Source organism: Pan paniscus, chromosome 9, assembly GCF_029289425.2.
Source record: "Pan paniscus chromosome 9, NHGRI_mPanPan1-v2.0_pri, whole genome shotgun sequence".
Lineage (NCBI taxonomy): Eukaryota > Metazoa > Chordata > Mammalia > Primates > Hominidae > Pan > Pan paniscus.
In genome coordinates, this window is record NC_073258.2 from 94,601,320 (window position 1) to 94,623,671 (window position 22,352).

At 41.2% G+C, this 22,352-nt stretch overlaps 1 protein-coding gene across 6 annotated transcripts; it reads left to right on the forward strand.

Annotated features, from left to right (window-relative positions):
• The first annotated feature begins 32 nt into the window (after window positions 1-32).
• Window positions 33-21,878, forward strand: C9H11orf54 (chromosome 9 C11orf54 homolog). Of its 6 annotated transcripts, none has more exons than XM_003813784.5 (9): window positions 35-179; window positions 5,796-5,947; window positions 8,847-8,945; window positions 12,486-12,559; window positions 12,740-12,841; window positions 14,006-14,182; window positions 16,119-16,268; window positions 18,544-18,660; window positions 20,317-21,878. In XM_003813784.5, exons 2-9 carry the CDS (start codon window positions 5,893-5,895, stop codon window positions 20,488-20,490), a joined length of 948 nt encoding a protein of 315 aa, XP_003813832.1. In that variant the 5' UTR covers window positions 35-179; window positions 5,796-5,892; the 3' UTR covers window positions 20,491-21,878. The 6 variants fall into 6 exon arrangements, with proteins under 6 accessions (XP_008964657.1, XP_003813832.1, XP_008964655.1 ...); XM_008966406.5 differs by lacking the exon at window positions 35-179 and adding an exon at window positions 4,959-4,979; XM_008966409.5 differs by lacking the exon at window positions 14,006-14,182 and having other exon boundaries at window positions 33-179.
• Window positions 21,879-22,352: the final 474 nt, after the last annotated feature.

Consider the following 22,352-nt stretch of genomic DNA (forward strand, 5'->3'; position numbering starts at 1 on the left):
CTTAGCTTCCGGGAAGAAGGCGAGCGGTGGGAGGAGACGCGACGTGGGGGCGCCATTTTTCTCGCCTCGCAGGGAGGACTGACTAACGTGGGCGGAGCTCTAGCTCGCGTATTCTGAGGAGGCGGGGTTGGCCTAGGCGAAGATCCGGACTCTGGTGTTTTGCTACCGTGACCGTTTAGGTGAGTGGAATAGCCAAGAACATTTCGGCAAATAACAAAAACAAAACGTGCGGTCACTTGTGAGTGGATGAGAACTGTGAGGAAACAGCCTCTCAGCCCGGTTCGTTTCCGGTGGTCTCGCGTTTGCTGAGCTGTAGCCTGGCTTTCTAAACCTGGTCCCGGGTGTGTGGCGAGGGTGACGGGTGGGATGTGTGCCTGAGTGTTTTGTCATCCTTTGTCTATTTCTGCCTTCAGAAACCCTTGTGTGTTAAAATATTGGAGAAGGCTCATCCTTTGACCATGACTCGAAGTGTGTAACCTTTGTGCTGGACGCCAGTGTTATTCCATAGCACGCCCAGGTCTCCTCCCCACTTTTGCACCTGTTTCGTAAGCTCACCCTTTCTGCCTCCCAGGAGTTGGCTAACATGTCACAAGTGAGACCTGTGGAGGATTTGTTTTTCCTAAGTTTCCTCCTACATCCCCCCTGCCCCACACCATTAGTTCCTTGACCGGTTCCTGAGTTAAGATTAAACAGTGTAAACTAGTTTAGTTTTGGTGGGGTTTTTTTCTCCCAAAGTAATTTTTTTTTTTTTTTTTGAGACCGAGTTTCGCTCTTGTTGCCCAGGCTGGAGTGCAACGGTGCGATCTTGGCTCACCGCAACATCTGCTTCCCGGGTTCAAGCGATTCTCCTGCCTCAGTCTCCCCAGTAGCTGAGATTACAGGCGTGCGCCACCATGCCCAGCTAATTTTTGCATTTTTAGTAGAGGCGGGGGTTTCTCCATGTTGGTCAGGCTGGTCTCGAACTCCCGACCTCAGGTGATCCTCCCGCCTCGGCCTCTCAAAGTGCTGGGATTACAGGCGTGAGCCACCGCGCCCGGCCTCCCAAAGTAATTTTAAAAAGGAATGAACTGGTTTGATTTTTCCGCTTTCAAAATTCTGTTTTCATATGATAAACCACAAAAATCAGTAAAGCTGTCTAGTCTTATTTTATAGTTCACATTTTAGGATTGAACGGGCCTTAAAAGTAATCTGGTCTCTTTACCTGCTTTGCTCCATAGTTTGGACAATTCCGGGGATAAAAAGTCCGATCCTTTAGGCAGCCCACTGCATTTGATCCACAGGGTCTGGGCAATGACTAAGCTCCAGGACTGGTATGGCATGTCCCTCACTGCCGTATTCAGCAGCAAGCCTAGCTGTGTAATTTGTGAGGCTCAATGCAAAATGAAAATGCAGCGTCCCTTGTTCAAAAAGAAGGGGAAAAGTGCTATTAAAGGGAAGGAACATTTAACTCCTAATGCAGAATCATTGAAATTTCACATTTCATTTTGTATTTTTTCTTTTTTCTTTTTTTTTTTTGGAAACAGAGTCTCGCTCTGTCGCCCAGGCTGGAGTGCAGTGTGGCCCGATCTCAGCTCACTGCAACCCCCACCTCCCGGGCTCAAGAGATCCACCCACCTCAGCTTCCCAAGTAGCTGGGACTACACGCGCCCGCCACCACAACCGGCTAATTTTTGTACTTTTAGTAGAGACCAGGTTTCACCATGTTGGCCAGGCAGGTCTCGAACTCCTGACCTCAAGTGATCCGTCTGCCTCGGCCTCCCAAAGTGCTGGGAGTACAGGCGTGAATCACCGCGCCCGGCCACATTTGGTATTTCTCTGTTTGTTTTATAGAGACAGGGTCTTGCTCTGCCACCCAGGCTGGAGTGCAGTTGAAGCAGGATATTCCTCTGACCCCTTCGTGGGTCTTGAGGCTGCGGTGCCTCACTTACTTAGCCCACGGCTGTCAACTCCTCGCGGGAGGGGGCGCGCGAGTGAATGAGGCGGGAACTGGAGTGCTGGAAGCCACGAACTCCAGTCACCCAGGCCTGCTGCGCTCCACCCTTTATGGGAGGGTGCGTGGGGGTGAGCAGATGCTGGAGCCGGAGCGAGCGCTTTTGGTCGCCGGCAGGAGTGAACTCCATGCAGGCCCTGCGGCTGTGTCTAGGGGATGCCCGCGACCCCTGAAGACCCACAACCTGTCTTACAACCTGTCATGGTTGTGAAAAGTTTTGAGAGAACGTCTGCACAGTGTCTAACGGTGTCTGGTATATAGTGTGCACTCAAATGGTAACCAGTTTAGTTGCGATAGTTGGTCTACCCCTCCAGGTGTTAACCTCTGCAGCTCCGTTTCCCTTCTAGACCCTATTTCTGGGCCATCGACTCCCACCAATTAGGCAGGAAAATACTGTTTGCCTCCATCTGGCCCAAGGCTGTATTCCTGGAGTTTATGTGAGAACCTAACTCCTTTCTCAGCTCCAACTGTAACCCTCTCCCCACCTCCAAGACACACATAAACACTGACATACACATGCTACCACACTGCCTGCTGTGCCATCAGCCTGCCTGAAGTTCACATCATTTTAGGATTGGACGGGCCTTCATAATTTAAATTTTATTATGAAAAAGTGATAGTCTAAGGAACTCATTTGATTTTTTTGTCTAAATGTCAAATATAGAGTAGAACGCACAAGTGTCTGTTATAGAAATACTTGAGAGTCCTATATGCACTGTTATCCACAACCATTTAAGCACTTATCCACTAATCCCTAATAAGTACCCCTAATAAGTACATTTCTAAACCAGTTATTCAAGCTACATCCTCCCAAGATTGGACTTTGTTTCTACTTTGGTAGGGACATAAATAAACGGAAACAACTGACCTAACTTTTTACTAAAGAGATAATAAAGGGAATAAAATTAAGATTACATTTGGATTTTAACTTGTGTTCTTATTCCTACTGCAGCAAAAATATCTAAAGTGTTTTTATCGTTATAAATGAATATACTATTCATTGTGCAGATTTTGACATGTTCATAAATAAGTTAGTACCCAATGTTTGCTTGATAAAGAATGTGATAAAATGTTAACATTTGGGAAATCTGGGTGAAGAATATATAGGAATTATTTGTATGTAATATTTGTCAATCTGAAATTATTTAAAAGAAAAAGTTAAACTGTCTCATTCCTGAACAATTATAAATTATTCAACCCAAAACTGAAGGGGGCCTGCCCCTCCACACCTGTGGGTATTTCTCGTCAAGTGGGAAGAGAGACTGAAAAAATAAATAAGACACAAAGTATAGAGAAAGAACAGTGGGCCCAGAGGACGGGCACACTCAGTATGCGAGGACCTGCACCGGCACTGGTATCTGAGTTCCCTCAGTATTTATTGATTACTTTTCACTATCTCGGCAAGGGAAGTGCGGTGGGAGAACAGGGTGATGGTGGGGAGAAGGTCAGCAGGAAAACATGTGAGTAAAGAAATCTGCGTCATAAATAAGTTCAAGGGAAGGTACTGTGCCCAGATGTGTGTGTAGGCTAGATTTATGTTTCTCTTTACCCAAACAGCTCAGTGTAGCAAAGAGTAGCAGAGCAGTATTGCTGCCAGCATATCTCCCCTCCAGCCACAGGGTGGTTTTCTCCTATCTCAGAATAGAACGAATAGTCGGCTTTACACGGAGACATTCTGTTCCCAGGGATATGCGGGAAACAGAGGCCTTCCTCTTTTACTAATCCCTCTCAGCACAGACCCTTTATGGGTGTCAGGCTGGGGGACGGTTAGATCTTTCCCTTCCCACGAGGCCATATCTCAGGCTGTCTCAGTGGGGGGAAATCTTGGACAATACCCACACTTTCTTGGGCAGAGGTCCCTGCAGCTTTCCGCAGTGCATTGTGTCCCTGGTTAATAGAGAATGGAGAATGGCGATGACTTTTACCAAGCATACAGTCTGCAAACATATTGTTAACAAGGCACATCCTGCACAGCCCTAAATCCCTTAAACCTTGATTCAATACAGCACATGTTTCTGTAAGCACAGGGTTGGGGCTAAAGTTACAGATTAACAGCATCTCAAAGCAAAACAATTTTTCTTTGTGCAGATCAAAATGGAGTTTCTTTTGTCTTCCTTTTCCACACAGACACAGTAACAGTCTGAGCTCTCTTTTCCCCACACAAAACTATGTTTAAAATAATTTAAGTATGATTATATAAGATTTGGGGGCCGGGTGCAGTGGCTCACGCCTGTAATCCTAGCACTTTGGGAGGCCGAGGCAAGTGGATTGCTTGAGCTCAGGAGTTTGAGACCAACCTGGGCAACATGGTGAAACCCCATCTCTACTAAAATACAAAAAATTAGCCGGGCATGATGGCACATGCCTGTAATCCCAGCTACTGGGGAGGATGAGACAGGAGAATTTCTTGAACCTGGGAGGCGGAGGTTGCAGTGAGCCGAGATCGTGCCATTGCACTCCAGCCTGGGTGACAGAGCGAGACTCCGTCTCAAAAATTTGGGACCGTTAATAAACAGTTATATATATTTGGGAGATTAGATTACATGTATTAAATCAAGAACAATAAAAGCTGGTATTTGATAAAGTACTAAAGTAAATGTAACATCCTAAATATTTGCAATAGAATGATTATAGAGGATATGTTGTTGGAAAGTACCAGAACTAGAAACCCAGTTTCTAAGCAACCTGTGAATCTTTGGAAAATTAGAAAAAAAAATTTGGAAGAATATTTCAAATGGCTGAAGATCACCGTTCTACTTGCTAAATAGGCATGTTAAGGGCAGAGGCCACTCAGATTAATGAAGTATTCTATTAACAGTTTTAATGAGAACTCCTGCAGTACTCCTAGAAACACCCTTAAGAGTCTTGTCTGTGTTCCCTGTTGTGATTGGCTTGGAGTAGGATACCTGTCTACCTCATATTACTTACATTTTTCCCTGTCTTCATTTTATCTCCCTCTGGTTGCATACTTCATCACTGAACACTTAAGGTAAGATACTAATCTCTGTGTATGTGCACTTATTTGTTACAAAGTATACTTGGCATATATTTTATTTTTTAGTTGCAATGATAGAAAAGCATATATTTAAATATCAAATTATAATTGGATAGATTATCAGAATTGAACATTAAATCTATTTACCAAGAAAGTATGTTTATTTGTAAATGAAAATAAAAATTTGAATTTCAAAGGCTAATCATTCCATAAAAGTTTCCATTTCTATTCGTAATTTAAATTTTATTTTGAAAAAGTGATAGTCTAAGGAACTCATTTAATTTTTGGCCTAAATGTGAAATATAGAATAAAAAACACACATATCTATTACAGAAATACTTGAGATCCTATATGTACTATACAAATCCTATATGTACTGTTATCTACAACCATTTGAACACTTATCCATAAACCCCTAATAAGTACCTTTTGCTTCAAGACCTATATTCCTTAGACCAACCATTAGAAAATTGGATGTTCACTCCAGCTATATGATATTTTTTAAAAAAATGAATCGGCTGAGAGCAGTGGCTCACACTTGTAATCCCAGCATTTTGGGAGGCAGAGGATGGCTTGAGGGCAGGAATTCAAGACCAGCCTGGGCAACATAGTAACACCTTGTTTCTATTAAAAAATTAGTTTTAAATTTTAAATTACAATAAAATAAAGTGTAAGTATTAAAAGGCCACTTGTCTATTTCTCACTTGGAATATTAAATGCTGGAAGCTGTGTTTGCCTGTTTATGAAGATAGAATCCTAAATGCCCTTTTGTTCTGTTTATATGTTTGAATGCTAAATGTTCATTTCCAGAACAGAAACTGTTCATACTTGGTGCGCTGTGGACTCTTGTGATAATTAACCAAGAGTAGCTCTATTTGTCCAACCTCACACCTAAAGAAGAAAGAAAATGGCTTGTGCTGAGTTTTCTTTTCATGTACCAAGTCTTGAAGAGCTTGCTGGAGGTAAAAACAATATTAACTTTGGATTTTTAAAAATTATCCCAAGAGAAAATTCTTTTAAAGAGATTCTAAGATCTATCTATATCTTACTACTTATGTATATCTATATCTTACTTATCAAAATAATACTTTTGGTACAGAATTCATTTTCCATTTCAGTATCTGTTCTGTCCCATTTTTATTGAGAAAGTCCAAATTCTGTCTGTCTAAAAAAACTAAAATTATAATTTATAAATTCTTTTTTCTTTCACTTATAGATTATTGATGATACCAACTTTACAAGATGTAAATGATTAGTAATCCAAGACTTAAGCATGTGTGATGCCCAAAGAGTCGCAAAATTTTGCTTTAACTTTTTTCACTTACATTATTCTTTAAATGTATACTCTACTGTTGTATGTTAATCATATTCCCAATATAATTCCCCCCCACCACTGATAATGGCAGACTGCCAGTGAACTTGCTTTGATTTAAGGCAGTTTCCCAAGATAAATTAGGAGGGAAGATAGTCAAAAAAAGGAAAACAAAAACGAGTACAAAAATGAAGCCAGGAATAGTTGTTATCCAAAACTGTAAAGTCTGTCAGAATACTAACCTTTATTTAACAACCTCTAGGTTCTGTTCTAATGGTAACTATAGAACCTTCGCTTGTTTCTCAAAATGTGATGTTCTGGTAGTTCATTTGTCATCCTGATAAGATTGAAGTTAAGAAATAGACTCATTTTTGCTTTGTTGTAACTTTCCTCTTATAATCTTTTTTTTTTTTTTCCCTAATTGAATGGTAGCTAGTAAACAATCTATATTGTTTGGCCTGTATTTCTTTTTCATCAGTCTGTCTTCCCTAATATGACAGGGCAGTTAGGAATTTTTTCTTTTTCTTTTTTCTTTTTGTAGACATAGGATCTTGCTCTGTTGCCCAGGATGCTCTTGAACTCCTGGCCTCACTCGATGCTCCTGCCTCGGCCACCCAAAGTGTTGGGATTACAGGCATGAGCCACCATGCTTGGCCAGATTTTTTCTTTGATTGCTTTTCTAGAACCTGTTTTCACTTTTGTGTTTGTTTCTATTTTCCTTCTATATGTGCAGGATATATTCAGAAAAAGTAGAAATTTTATGGCCTGGCACAGTGGCTCATGCCTGTAATCTCAATACTTTAGGAGGCCAAGGTGGACAGATCACTTGAGGTCAGGAGTTCAAGACCAGCCTGGCCAACATGGCAAAACCCCATCTCTACTAAAAATACAAAAATTAGCTGAGTGTGGTGGTGTGTGCCAGTAATTCCCGCTATTCGGGAGTCTGAGCTACAAGAATCACTTGAACCTGGGAGGCAGAAGTTACATTGAGCCAAGATCGCGCCACTGTACTTCGACCTGGGCAACAACACGAGACTCAGTCTCAAAAAAAAAAAAAAGAAAGAAAGAAATTGGCAAGGTGCGGTGGCTCATGCCTGTAATCCCGGCACTTTGGGAGGCTGAGGTGGGCAGATCACGAGGTCAGGAGTTCAAGAGCAGCCTGGCCAAGATGGTGAAACCCTGTCTCTACTAAAAATAGAAAAAATAGCTGGGTGTGGTGGCGGGCGCCTGTAACCCCAGCTACTCGGGAGGCTGAGGCAGGAGAATGGCGTGAACCTGGGAAGCAGAGGTTGCAGTAAGCCGAGATTGCACCATTTTACTCCAGCCTGGGTGACAGGGTGAGACTCCATCTCAAAAAAAAAAAAAAAAAGACATTTTGTAAGAACTTTTGATCCTTAAAAGTACATAGGCTGATGCAGTGGCTCATGCCTATAATTCCAGCATTTTGGGAGGCCAAGGTGAGCAGATCTCTTAAGCCCAGGAGTTTGAGAGCCACCTGGGCAACAAGCCAAAACCCCATTTTTACAGAAAATACAAAAATTAGCCAATCATGGTGGCATCCACCTGTAGTCCCAGCTACTGGGGAGTTTGAGGTGGGAGGATTACTTGAGCCTGGAGATCAAGGCTGAGTGAGCCAAGATCATGCTGCATACCACTGCACTCCAGTCTGGGCGACAGGGTAGGTAAGGCTATCAGAGTGAGACTCTGTCTCAAAAAAAAAAAAAAAAAAAACCGTTGAGGCTAGGTGTGATGGCTCATTGTAATCCCAGCACTTTGGGGGACCCAAGGCAGGAAGATCACATGAGTCCAGGAGTTCGAGACCAGCCTGGGCAATATAGCAAGACCTGGTCTCTACATATAAAAGAAAAAAAGAGAGAGGGAAATACATTGGTCTTACATTAATAACTTTGAGACACCTATGCTTTCTTACATTGTTATTGAGGTATAACTATCTACAGTAAAGTATGCTAATCTTGAGTGTACAGCTTGATGAATGTTAACAATAGTTACACCTATGTAACTACTATCCACATCAAAATGTAAAATATTTCCAACATCCCAGAAGGCTCCTTTGCACACCTTCCCAGTCAGCCTTGATCCATTGCCTGTTTCTGAGATGCATAAGGTGAAGTAATATTGTATGTAGTGTTTTGTGTCTGGCTGCTTTGTTCAACATATTGTCTGTTACCTTCACTGAAGTTGTTACATGTGATTGCTTACTTTTTGAAAAGCTTAAATGTTTGCATTTCAGTTGGTTTTTGGAATCTTCTCTCAAAAAAGAAGGTAATCCTCACCCTCACACAAGTGCAGGCTGTTTATCTTCAACAGTTGAAAATCACTGTAGAGGAAGTATTTATATATCTTAGTCTATGTTGTACCTTGTGATTATGTCTAATGTCTAATTATATTCATTAATAAGACCATTTCCCCCTTCTTTTTTATTATACAAGTTGAGATTGGGAGTGTGTTGAGAGCCACATACCACTTTTGATACGTGGTAGCCAAGTTTTTACCTAATGTTAAATAATCTTATTCCTTGTCGTTATTAGTTATGCAGAAGGGGTTAAAAGATAACTTTGCTGATGTCCAGGTCTCTGTAGTTGATTGCCCTGATTTGACTAAGGAACCCTTTACCTTTCCTGTAAAAGGTAAGCAATTTTTGCAATTAGCTTTTGTTTTTTAGTCATAATCTTTTTTTGAAACTAGAATTATTTTTAAGGACATCTTAAATTATCTACAAATAAAGGATATTGTCACAACATTTAGGCTAAATTGTGCCAAATTTCTGTGCTCACTCTTCTGATATTGGTTAAATTTCATTTCATACTCTTGTGGAAAAGGATTGTGTTTTATTCACTTATGTAACCTTCACAGATTGTAGAATAGATATCCAATAGGTTAGAATTCTTTGTATTACACGAGAGTTTTGCTTTTAATTGCTCAGATTGTTATGGAAACTGATTTTAATTTTTATGATTTTATTTATTCAAGACCAGAAGGGATCCTAAAAGCCTTGTATTTGAATGATCTGTTAAAACTAATCCTTCAACAAATTTGCCAAGTGAGCATCCACTGTTTGAAGTGAGAAGGAAGGGAAATTAGTATTAGAAGAATAAAATAATTTGTCAGTATGATAGATAGTTAGTTGATGTTTCAGTTTTTACAATAACACCACAAGGTAAGTAGTAGCCCTTGTTTATAGATGAGAAAACTGAAAACGAGAGAGGCTAGATAAGCTCAGTGTAAATCATAACCAGGATTCAAATGCAAGTCTGTTTCCAAAGTCTAACCCCCTCCCGTTATACCCTATTATGATGAGGAATTTGAGGATAAACACTCAAAGTGTTCTTTTTATTATGTAATTAACATCTTTGCTAAAAAGGAGTTTGCCATAGAAATTCTGGACTCTAGTTCTGTCTTAGAACAAACCTGACTTTGAGATAACATTAGCATGGGGGGATTTGAATTGAATGTTTTTTGGGGGCCTTTACAGCTTAAACAATCTTTGATTTTAAGTAGAGCTGTAAATTCTAGAAGGCTTGTGTACCATGTGGCAATTTCTTTTAGCTTCTTCAAAGCATTTAGCATAATACTTTTTTATAGTTTTTTTTTTTTTTTTTTTTTTTTGAGACAGAGTCTCACTCTGTCACCAGGCTGGAGTTAAGTGGCGCAATCTCAGCTCACTGCAACCTCTGCCTCCCAGGTTCAAGCGATTCTCCAGCCTCAGCCTCCTGAGTAGCTGAGACTACAGGCATGTGCCACCACGCCTGGCTAATTTTTTGTATTTTTAGTAGAGATGGGGTTTCACCGTGTTAGCCAGGATGGTCTCGATCTCCTGACCTCGTGATCCGCCCACCTCGGCCTTCCAAAGTGCTGAGATTACAGGCGTGAGCCACCACGCCCAGCCTTGATTTTTTTAAAAATATGAGTGTAATGTATTTCCCCTGCTAATTAAGTAATTAACTAAAATTAAATAAAGGTCAGGAAACAGAAGAGTACAAGAAAGAAGGAAAAATGGTTAATCTTTTTTTGTTTGTTTTTTTTGTGTGTGTGTGTGTGTGTGTGAGATGGAATCTCGCTCTGTCGCCCAGACTGGAGTGTGGAGTACAGTGGCACAATCTTGGCTCACTGCAATCTCTGCCTCCCGGGTTCAGGCGATTCTCATACCTCACCCTCCCAAGTAGGTAGGATTACAGGTGTGCACCACGACACCTGGCTAATTTTTGTATTTTTAGTAGAGACGGGGTTTCATCATGTTGGCCAGGCTGATCTCGAACTGCCAGTCTCAAGTGATGTGCCCGCCTCGGCCTCCCAAAGTGCTGGGATTACAGGTGTGAGCCATCATGCCCAGCCAAAATGGTTAGTCTTAATTTTGTCATGCAGAGTTATGCTTGGAAGAAGTGTTTTCTGGTCAGTAATTTGTGAGTCTTTAAATTGCAATACTAGAAGCCAGATATGCATCTAATATGTGTATGTATGATCTTTCATAAACATAGGAGTTTAAGACCAAACTGGCCAACATGGTGAAACCCAGTCTCTACCAAATGTACAAAAATTAGCTGGATGCAGTGGCGTGTTAGACATTTTCTACATGAACTGGTCTTGCTAAGATCACCAGTGACCTTAAAATGTTTACTAGTACTATTTAACCTCTCCACGTATTTCATACTGCTTGGCCATTGCTGCCTGACATTCTCCCCTAGGTTCTATCTTCTCTATCTTTGTTTCACCTGTTCTTCCTTCGTGCCTTTCCTTCCTCTTTTCTTCCACATTTTCCTGGTTCCTTTTTCTTTCTAATAGTCTCTTAAATATTGATCTTTTCCAGAATTCTTTCCTTAGCCTCTTCTTATTTCTAGTAATCTATCTGGGTATTTTTTAAATCCACTCTTATGGTTTTAATTACTACCTGAATATAACTTTGAAATTTGTACATCTCACCTAGATCTCTCTGGGTTTTTTTTTTTTTTTTTTTTTGAGACGGAGTCTCGCTCTGTCACCCAGGCTGGAGTGCAGTGGCGCGATCTCGGCTCACTGCCAGCTCTGCCTCCCAGGTTCACACCATTCTCCTGCCTCAGCCTCCTGAGTAGTACACCCAGCCTCCTGAGTAGTACGCCCGGCTAATTTTTTGTATTTTTGGTAAAGATGGGGTTTCACCGTGTTAGCCAGGATGGTCGCGATCTCCTGACCTCGTGATGTTTTGTTTTTTGAGACAGAGTCTTGCTCTGTTGCCCAGGCTGGAATACAGTAGCACAATCTTGGCTCACTGCAACCTCTGCCCCCGCCGGGTTCAAGCAATCCTCCTGCCCCAGCCTCCTTGGTAGCTGGGATTATAGGCTCCCGCCACCATGCCCAGCTAATTTTTCTATTTTTAGTAGAGATTCACCATGTTGGCCAGGCTGGTCTCGAACTCCTGACTTCAGGTGATCCACCCGCCTCAGCCTCCCAAAGTGATGGGATTACAGGTGTGAGCCACCATGCCCAGCTTGTTTTGTTTTTTAAGATAGGATCTCACTCTGTTGCTCAGGCTGGAGTACAGTGATTTGATCTTGGCCCACTGCCACCTCCACCTCCCAGGTTCAAGCGATTCTCCTGCCTCAGCCTCCCAGGTAGCTAGGACTACAGGTGCACACCACTACACCCAGCTAATTTTTTATTTTTAGGAGAGACGGGATTTCGTCATGTTGGCTAGGCTGGTCTCAAACTCCTGATCTTAAGTGATCCACCCGCCTCAGCCTCCCAAAGTGCTGGGATTGCAGGCGTGAGCCACCATCTGAGAATTTACATTGTACCAGAGCAAAATATTTTAAATTAAAAAACAAGAAACAACTTTAGCAAAAAAAAAAAAAAGGAAAACCACCCCAAAATAGATTTTTTTAAAAGAAATAAGGCGTCAAAGACATTCTAGAAACCTTACCCAATCCAAACTTTGGCCCCAGTTCTAACCCTTGCCCTTGCCTTGTATTGCCTTTATGCCACCAACTTTATAAGCCATCCTTGGTTATGATGATATTAGAGACACAGGTACTTAAAATAGGACAGGGGTTCTAGCCACTATGTCTTCCAATCCCTGTTATTTGTAAAACTTTATGAGAATGGAGAAGTTATATACTGTTGGCATTTTATTATTAAATTAGATGTTTGCCTGTTTTTAAGGTGGCTTGTGTTTTTGTTTTTTGGTTTTTTCTTAGGCATCTGTGGGAAAACTAGAATTGCAGAAGTTGGAGGTGTGCCTTACTTATTGCCTCTTGTAAACCAAAAAAAAGTAAGTACTTTTACTCTGCATATTCACATGAAGATTGTAGAAGTTGGGTTGATTACTGTGTTTATTATTAGAAGACCTGTTGATCAATTGGCAAGGAAGTGCTAATGGATCAGTAATAAAAGGTAAACCAGGGACTTTGTACAAGTTGTGACTTAAATAATATTTTTTCCTCTTCTATAGGTTTATGATCTGAATAAAATTGCAAAAGAAATCAAGCTGCCTGGAGCCTTTATTCTTGGAGCAGGAGCAGGTCCATTTCAGACTCTCGGGTTCAATTCTGAGGTCAGCATATATAAGAAAATTATTTTACTTTATTGGTTTGACATTTGGTTTGTCTTTTTGCTTTTAGTGCCAAAAATCCTACTTTCTGAGTGAATTGTAAATCTCTCTGCAGGTTTGATACTACTTGACGTAGATTTCTGCTATAGCACACACTCCAACTGGACTAACTGTAATGGAGTACTAACTTGTAGTTTTAGATTTTCTTAGGTCATAGGTTCAGCCTTAGATAAATGCAGGGTTCTATGGTATTCTGTTGAAGGTTCTGGATTATAAAATATTTGTATTCTTATAGGATTCCGAGCTTCTCTATAAATCTTTGCTTTGGGTATGCAGGCAGCTTTGGATTAGAAGATGAATGGAATATTAGTGATCTAGTCAACTCCTTCTTCCAGACCAAATAGTAGGAAACTATCACAATAGTATGATGGTTATTTATGAAAATTAATAGTTATTACTAGTATATATTATTACCATATGAAAATATTACTGTTTCTTTGAATCTCATGAATACAAGACTTCAGTCTGCTCATTCTCTCATAACCTCTTCAGATATGAATAGTAGTCATACAAGTTCTTTGCAGAAACATTAGTACAATTTGCCTAGTGTTCAAGTTAGGAAAAAAGGTTAAAAATTTAAAATAAGATATTTAACGCAAGTTATAGATACACTGTAAGAAATCCAATAAATATCTTTTTTTTTTTTTTTTGAGACGGAGTCTCGCTCTGTCGCCATGCTGGAGTGCAGTGGCGCGATCTTGGCTCACTGCAACCTCCACCTCCCAGGTTCAAGCAATTCTCTTGCCTCAGCCTCTTGAGTAGCTGGGACTACCGGTGTGTGCCACCACGCCCAGCTAATTTTTGTATTTTTAGTAGAGACAGGGTTTCACCATGTTGGCCAGGATGGTCTTGATCTCTTCTCTTGACCTCGTGATCCGCCCCCCTTGGCCTCCCAAAGTGCTGGGATTACAGGCATGAGCCACAGCGCCCGGCCTATAAATGTTTTCCAAGTTTTTTATGTCTAAAATTAAATATTATGTATTTTATGTTCTCTTATTAGGACTTAAACTAAAATGTCTTAAAAGGATTAAATGTTTTGTAATATTATTCAAGATATTCTCTTTGCAGAGATACAAAGATTGACTAATTGCCTCACTTTCTTTTCAGTTTATGCCAGTTATTCAGACAGAAAGTGAACACAAGCCTCCTGTAAATGGAAGTTACTTTGCCCATGTGAACCCTGCAGATGGAGGGTGCCTACTGGAGAAATACAGTGAGAAATGTCATGATTTTCAGTGTGCATTACTGGCTAATCTTTTTGCCAGTGAAGGCCAACCTGGCAAGGTGATTGTGTCCATAAAAATACAATATTCCCTAAATGTTCTCAGAAAGCTAAAAATGTGAACTTTTACTGCCATAAATATGGTTTTGCTAAGAAAATTAGTTTCCCACTTTGGGAGGCCAAGCTGGGTGGATAACTTGAGGTCAACTTGAGGTCAGGAGTTCAAGACCAGCCTGGTCAACATGGTGAAACCCCATCTGTACCAAAAAATACAAAAATTAGCAGGGTGTGGTGGTGTGTGCCTGTAATCCCAGCTACTCGGGGGGCTAAGGTGAGAGAATCGCTCAGACTTGGAAGGCAGAGGTTGCAGTGAGCCAAGATCATGCTACTACCCTCCAGTCTGGGCCACTGAGTGAGACTCTGTCTCAAAAAAAAAAAAAAAGAAAGAAAATTAGAGCTTCCTAAGTCAAAGCTCTTTAAATAACCCAGTAATGAAAGGTTCAGAGAGTATGACAGGCAGAGAGCAAAAGTCATCTTTAAGGTTAAGAATAATATGGCTGGAGGCCAGACGCGGTGGCTCACGCCTGTATTCCCAAGCATTTTGGGAGGCCAAGGTGGGTAGATCACCTGAGGTCAAGCATTTGAGACCAGTCTGGCCAACATAGCGAAACCTCGTCTCTACTAAAAATACAAAAATTAGACAGGGAAGGTGGCACATGCCTGTAGTCCCAGCTACTTGGGAGGCTGAGGCAGGAGAATTGCTTGAACCTGGGAGACAGAGGTTGCAGTGAGCCAAGATTACACCATTGCACTCCAGCCTGGGCAACAAACCAAGACTCTGTCTCCAAAAAAAAAAAAAAAAAAGAATAGTATGGCTGGCACAATGGCTCATGCCTATAATTCCAGTCCTTTGAGAGGCCAAAGCTGGAGGATCACTTAAGGTTGGCAGTTTCAGACCAGCCTGGGCAACATGGCAAGACCCTGTCTCAAAAAAAAAAAAAAATTTTTTTTTTTTTTAATTAGCCAGGTGTGGTGGTACATGCCTATAGTCCTAGCTACTCAGGAGGCTGATGCAGGAGGATCCCTTGTGCCCAGGTGTTTGAGGCTGCAACGAGCTATGATCACACCACTGCACTCCTACCTGGGTGACAGCAAGACCTGTCTTAAAAAAAAAAAAAAAAAAAGACTACTTAGTAAGCAAGACCTTTTTCTGAGAACTAAAATGTAATAGAATATTAATTTGGGGAGTGAGTTTGTCATCTACATGAACCATACAGCTAAAATAAATAATGCCTACTTACAGGTAGTAAATAGGTTATTTGCTTCTTTCTGATGAATCACACATTGCTCTAGATAGAAATGGTGGTAGCAAAAACTTACAGCAAGAAGAAAGTAAGGAAAACCAATGCCTTACTTGATATTTACTTCCTATTAGTATGCAAAAATATGATTTCAGTGTTAGCTTTTGTGAAGACTCTCCAGTTTTGGAAGTAGAGATAGCCTCTTCAGCTACTTTGAGATAAGAGATTGAGAAGTGAAAATACTTAACGTCCAAGTTGTGGAGATAATACAGAATTTTAAGGGAAGTGAGAAAATGTAATCATTTTCTCCTCATCCCCACTTACCAAAGGTTAATTCCTTTAACCAAAGAATTACCAAAGGTAATTCTCAATCTTTGACTGCCTCGACACGTATGTTAAGAGTCTCTAGACTCTCTGCACTGAGAAACTTGTCTTTCTCAGTTTCTCAGTTCAAGAAAGCATGCTTAAGACTTACTAGTAAATTACATGTAACTGATGTGTGTGTGTGTGTGTGTGTGTGTGTATACATATATATATGATTGATCAAAATTCACGGGATTGCAACATCTCAACTCAGATCTGGGGGCTCTAAGCAAAGAACAGAATATTTGCTTGATAGAATTAAATTATATAATGTTTTATTTCAGTAGTTATTTTGCAGCATAGTCAATGGTATGCATCTTTATGTCCTCTATAGGTAATTGAGGTGAAAGCCAAAAGAAGAACTGGACCACTTAACTTTGTGACTTGTATGAGACAGACCCTGGAAAAACATTATGGAAATAAGCCTATAGGAATGGGAGGTACTTTCATAATTCAGAAGGGAAAAGTGAAGTCTCACATTATGGTAAGAGCCCATGTGTGCATACATGCATGAAGGAGTTTGTGTGTGTGCACATACTTAAGATCTTAGGATTTTTTGTTTGTTTGTTTAAACGGATCCTTGCTCTGTTGCCCATGCTGGAGTGTAGTGGCACAATCTTGGCTCACTGCAACCTCCATCTCCCGAATTCAAGGGATTCTCCTGCCTCAGCCTACTGAGTAGCTGGGATTATAGGCATGCAGCATCACAACCGGCTCATTTTGTAGTTTTAGTAGAGACAAGGTTTTGCCACATTGGCCAGACTGGTGTCGAACTCCTGACCTCAGCTGATCCACCCGTCTCAGCCTCCCAAAGTGCTGAGATTACAGACGTGAGATGCTGCACCGGGCCAGATCTTAGGATTGTAAAGTATGTGTTCGGAATTCTACATTTGAAGACACTCTAAACAAATCCTTTTTATTATGATTGTATTACTTTAAAATTTAAATGATAATTTTATAAATCAGATTGTAAGATAATATCTTTGTCCTTGTTAGTATATTAGAACTTTATTTTGGATATGTTTGTTTTTAAGATCAAGATAAATTCAAGGCCTGCAGAGTGACTCATGCCTGTAATCCCAGCACTTTGGGAGGCCCAGGTGGGAGGACCGCTGGAGGCCAGGAATTCAAAACCAGCCTGGTCAACATAGTGATGATGGCAGCGGCAGGCTCTCTGGAGCGGCTGCAGCAGGGAGGCACAGCTGAGGCTACACACTCTATGGAGCGGGTGGGAGCTGAAGACAGGTGGGAGTCCTGCCCCTTCCTAGTTGGCGCTGGAGCTCCGTTGGTGCCGCTGCAATCGCCCAAGCCATGGCTGTGGTCCCTGGCATCCCTGTGCTCTCCCAGTGGGAACAGGCGAGAGCCCCAACTGCCCAGGCGCAGCTGCAGCAGCTCAAACCCGCGGCTGCAGACCTGGGTCTCCCACTCCACGGAGCAGGCAGGAGCCCTGCCTTCTCCACACAGCTGCAGCTGCCCAAACCGTGGCTGCGGACCCAGGCATTCCTGCGTTCTTGGGGGTCTGGGAAGGCCCCCACTGCTCTTACAGGCTTGGAAATGCCTGCTCCCACTGCCTGGCTTCTCCCTGCTGTCGGCGCCTGCTCCGATCCAGGAGCAAAGTCAGGCAGAGCCCGGTCGCTGTCGCAGCCCAGCCAGGTGTGCACACGCTCAGGGCACTGCTGACACACCAGCCCCCTGCAGTCCCGGCCCCTTCTGGATTTGGGGCGCTGACACGAGCATAGAAGGGAAGCTGAGCGGCGGCTGAGAGCAGCTCCGCACTGGCCTTCAGGCACCCCTTGGCACCTACAGCCTGGATTCCGTGATCGGCAGCAGGAGGCAGACAGGTTCCGGGGCAGAAGGGGGCGGGTTTCCGGTGAGGCCCCACTTTCAGGCCAGGGAAGGCCTGAAGGCTGGGGGCCCAGCTGCCAATCCCACACACCAGAGTGGAAACTTGTGGTGCTTTTTCCAGGCCCACCGTGATCATCCCACTGCACTCCAGCCTGGGTGACAGAGCCAGACCCTGTCAGGAAACAACAGATGCTGGAGAGGTTGTGGAAAAATAGGAATGCTTTTACACTGTTGGTGGGAGTGTAAATTAGTTCAACCATTGTGGAAGTCAGTGTGGTGATTCCTCAAGGATCTAGAACTGGAAATACCATTTGACCCGGCAATCCCATTACTGGGCATATACCCAAAGGATTATAAATCATTCTATGATAAAGATACACGCACACATATGTTTATTGCAGCACTATTCACAATAGCAAAGACTTGGAACCAACTCAAATGACTGGATTAAGAAAATGTGGTACATATACACCATGGAATACTATGCAGCCATAAAAAAGGATGAATTTATGTCCTTTTCAGGGACATGGATGAAGGTGGAAACCATCATTCTCAGCAAACTATCACAAGATCAGAAAACCAAACACCCCATGTTCTCACTCATAAGTGGGAGTTGAACAATGGGAACACATGGACACAGGGAGGGGAACATCACACACCGGGGCCTTTCGGGGAGTGGGGGACTAGGGGAGGGATAGCATTAGGAGAAATACCTAATGTAGGTGACAGGTTGATGGGTGCAGCAAACCACCAGGGTACGTGTATACCTATATAACCAAAACTGCATGTTCTGCACATGTAACCCAGAACTTCAAGTATAATTAAACAATAATAATAAGTAAAATATATTTTTAAAATTTTTAATTCTTAGTAATATTCAGTATGTTTACCTATGTAATTATCTTTTGTTGTAGCCTGCAGAATTTTCTTCCTGCCCCTTGAACTCTGATGAAGAAGTGAATAAATGGTTGCATTTTTATGAAATGAAAGCTCCTTTGGTTTGTCTACCAGTTTTTGTCTCCAGAGACCCAGTAAGTCTGTGTCTGTTTTTTATATTATACTACAATGATAATGCTTGATTTTTAGGATAATCTTTAAGAACTAGGCACTTTTGTGTTTGTTGTTGTTGTTGTTTTGAGACAGAGTTTCACTCTTGTTGCCCAGGCTAGAGTGCAATGGCAGGATCTCAGCTTACTGCAACCTCCGCCTCCTGGGTTCAAGCGATTCTCCTGCCTCAGCCTCCCGGGTAGCTGGGATTATAGGCATCTGCCACCATGCCTGGCTAATTTTTGTATATTTAGTAGACGGGGTTTCACCACGTTGGTCAGGCTGGTCTCAAACCACTGACCTCAGGTGATCCACCCACCTCTGCCTCCCAAAGTGTTGGGATTACAAGCATGAGCCACCACGCCCGGCCATGTGTTGTTGTTATTTAAGAATGAGGGTAGCCTCTAGAATTATTTTGGAAGATAAGGGAGCTCTTCACCATCCTATGAGTTAGGCAGAGCAGATTTTACCTTTGAGAAAATGAAGGCACAAGCATTTTAAATAACACCCAAAATTATTTTATTAAATAGCTGGTGTAGCTGGGCATGGTCACTTGCTCCAGTATTCTTAGCTACTGAGGAGGCTGACTTGAACCCAGAAGTTTGAGACCAGCCTGGGTAACAGTATAATCCCCATCTCAAAAAAAACAAATAGTAGAGTCACAACTAGGATTCAGGTCTCCTGTTATCTTGTTTGGTGTTCATTATATTATAATACTATACGCTAGAAAAAATATTACAGACCAATTCAAAGCAAATACCTACTAAAATATTGGTCATATCTTTTCTTTTTTTTATTTTTTGTGACAGAGTCTCGCTCTGTTGCCCAGGCTGGAGTGCAGTGATGCGATCTCGGCTCACTGCAACCTCCGCCTCCTGGGTTCATGTGGTTCTCCTGCCTCACCCTCCTGAGTAGCTGGGATTACCGGTACTCACCACCACACCCGGCTAATTTTTGTATTTTCGGTAGAGACAGGGTTTCGCCATGTTGACCAGGCTGGTCTCGAGCTCCTGACCTCAAGTGATCCACCCGCCTCAGCCTCCCAAAGTGGTGGGATTACAGGCATGAGCTACTCCGCCTACCCTGGTCATATCTTGATCCAGTGATTACATGCCTAGGATATTATACTTAAATATATGCATAATTGTGTAAAATTACTAGTTAAAAGGTTATTATTACAGTATTGTTGTAGTAGCAAAAGAATTAGAAATAATGCCAGTGTCAGTTGAGAAGTTACATACGCAATAGAATACCATGCAGGTATAAAAGAATGAGGAAGCTCTTTTATGATTTCATATACAAAAATCTCAAAACTATATTGTTACATGAAAAAAAGTTACATGCAGAAAAGTGTGTACAAAATACTACATTTGAGTAAAAATAAAAGTAAGTATTTATGGAAGGATATACAAGAAACTGCGTACATTGGTTACCTGCTAGGAAGGGGAGCGAGTGGTGAGGGCAAGAGAGAAGAAGATACATTTTACTGAATACATCGTTTTGCCCCCTTTGAATTTAGAACATGTGAATGTATTACCTATTTAAAAAATAAAAACTATTGCAACGTAAAAAGTTATCCCTCCCCCTTAAACTCTAATCAATAATTTGAGTACTAACATATTGTTTGTCTGTTATCTTAGGGGTTTGATTTGCGACTGGAGCACACTCATTTTTTTAGTCGTCATGGAGAAGGTGGACACTACCATTATGACACTACTCCAGATATAGTGGAATATCTTGGATACTTCTTACCTGCAGAGTTTCTCTATCGCATTGATCAACCAAAAGAGACTCATTCAATTGGGCGAGATTAAATCAGCTGATACTTATTTAGAAAAAGAAATAATTAAGGTTAATTAATTGATTGACTTATTAATTAATACTGATATAAAACCAATAGAAATGATCCCACAGGCCAGGCACAATGGCTCATGCCTATAATCCCAGCACTTTGGGAGGCTGAGGCAGGAAGCACACTGGAGCCCAGGAGTTTGAGACCAGCTTGGGCAACATAGCAAGACCCTGTCTATTTTTTTAAAAAAGTAAAAAATAGAAATTACCTCACTACTTAAATCCCATTTTTTTCACTTCATATGAAAGAATATATTGATAGTATATTCTATATTATTTCATAGATCTGTCTGAAAGAGATTGGGAACAAAAATATCTAATTGAGATTCTTTAATTTTTTACATAGCAGCTTTATTTTTTTTATTCTATAGTGTCAGCAAAATCAGTCATGTTTATACCTTGAATATAAATATCAGGAATCATGCAATTATTTCTACTATGTATTTAGTAGTATATTTGTATAACATTATTACATTTTGCAAATTAGTATCACAACTGCTAAGTAGATGTTTCTGAGTATTAGAAAAATCAGTGTTATTACCTGCAGGATATTAAAAAACATTTGAAAAAGAGAAAAAGAAAAATCAGTGTTTAGAAATGTTGATAGTTATTGAATCTTTGAATTGAATTTTAAAAATCCATTCTAGTAATCAGAGTATACCTTTTTTATAGAACAAGGTGGCAGGTGGGGAGCCCTTTACCCTTCTGGTGAAGTTAAACCATAGAAGTTTACAATTTGCCTTTCACAAACATTAGCAGTCTGGGCATGGTGGCTGAAGCCTGTGATCCCAGCATGTTGGGAGGCCGAGTGGGAGGATTGCCTGAGCCTAGGAGTTTAAGACCAGCCTGGGCACCATGGTGAGACCCCACCTCTATTATTTAAAATGTTTCTTAAATAAAAAAAACACAAACATTAGCAACTAGTTGACTAGCCATAATTCCTCCCTTGTTTCGATTGCCAGTTAGAAGCAATTTTTATTTCACTGGTTATTTGCAAGAGAAGGGGTAAAAAAACAGCATCAGAGTGCAACATTGAAGTGAGCTTACTTTAATTTGTAAGTGAAGCTGTTGCTGAACATGACCACTATCGTTGCTGAAATATAAAATTATACTCACTGATTGTAATGGTTGAAATTTTCCTGAATAATCATTAGCCAAAGATCAACTCTCTAATGGTGCTAATGGCAATCTAGCTAATGTGCAAATTTAGGAAGTCTTCAGTACTAAGTACATAATTTTCAAATAATATTTTTAATTGTCTACTTTGGATGTTAGCTATGTCTTGTGAGTATAAATTCCTATTTTAAGCACTATTTTGATGCAAAAAAAGAATAAAAAATTTAATTTATGATATGTTTGTAATATCTTACCTCCAGACAAAATAATATTAATAGTCTTTCATTTAACAAATATGTATTGAACACCTACCCTTCTCTCTGGAGTGTACCATTCATGTGGGCAAGGGCCTTGTTCACGACTGTAGCACTAGTGCCTTTAACTGCTAGCAAAGTAGCCACTCGGATGATTATACCAAACACTTTACTAAAGCTGGGGATCTGTCTAGTGGGGAAGACAATAAATATATAATATGTCAGGTGGTATTAAATGCTATGAAAAGAAAGGAGTAGATGGACGGTAAAGGAGGATGCTATTTTTTTGTGGCCATCCCGCACTGAGACAGGATGCATTCCACACTCAAAATTTGGTTCAGATGTCCAGACTGATAGCCAAGTTCAGTGGCTCACACCTGTAATCCTAGTACTTAGGGAGACCAAGGCAGGAGGATCACTTGAGGCCAGGAGTTCAAGGCCAGCCTGGGCAACAT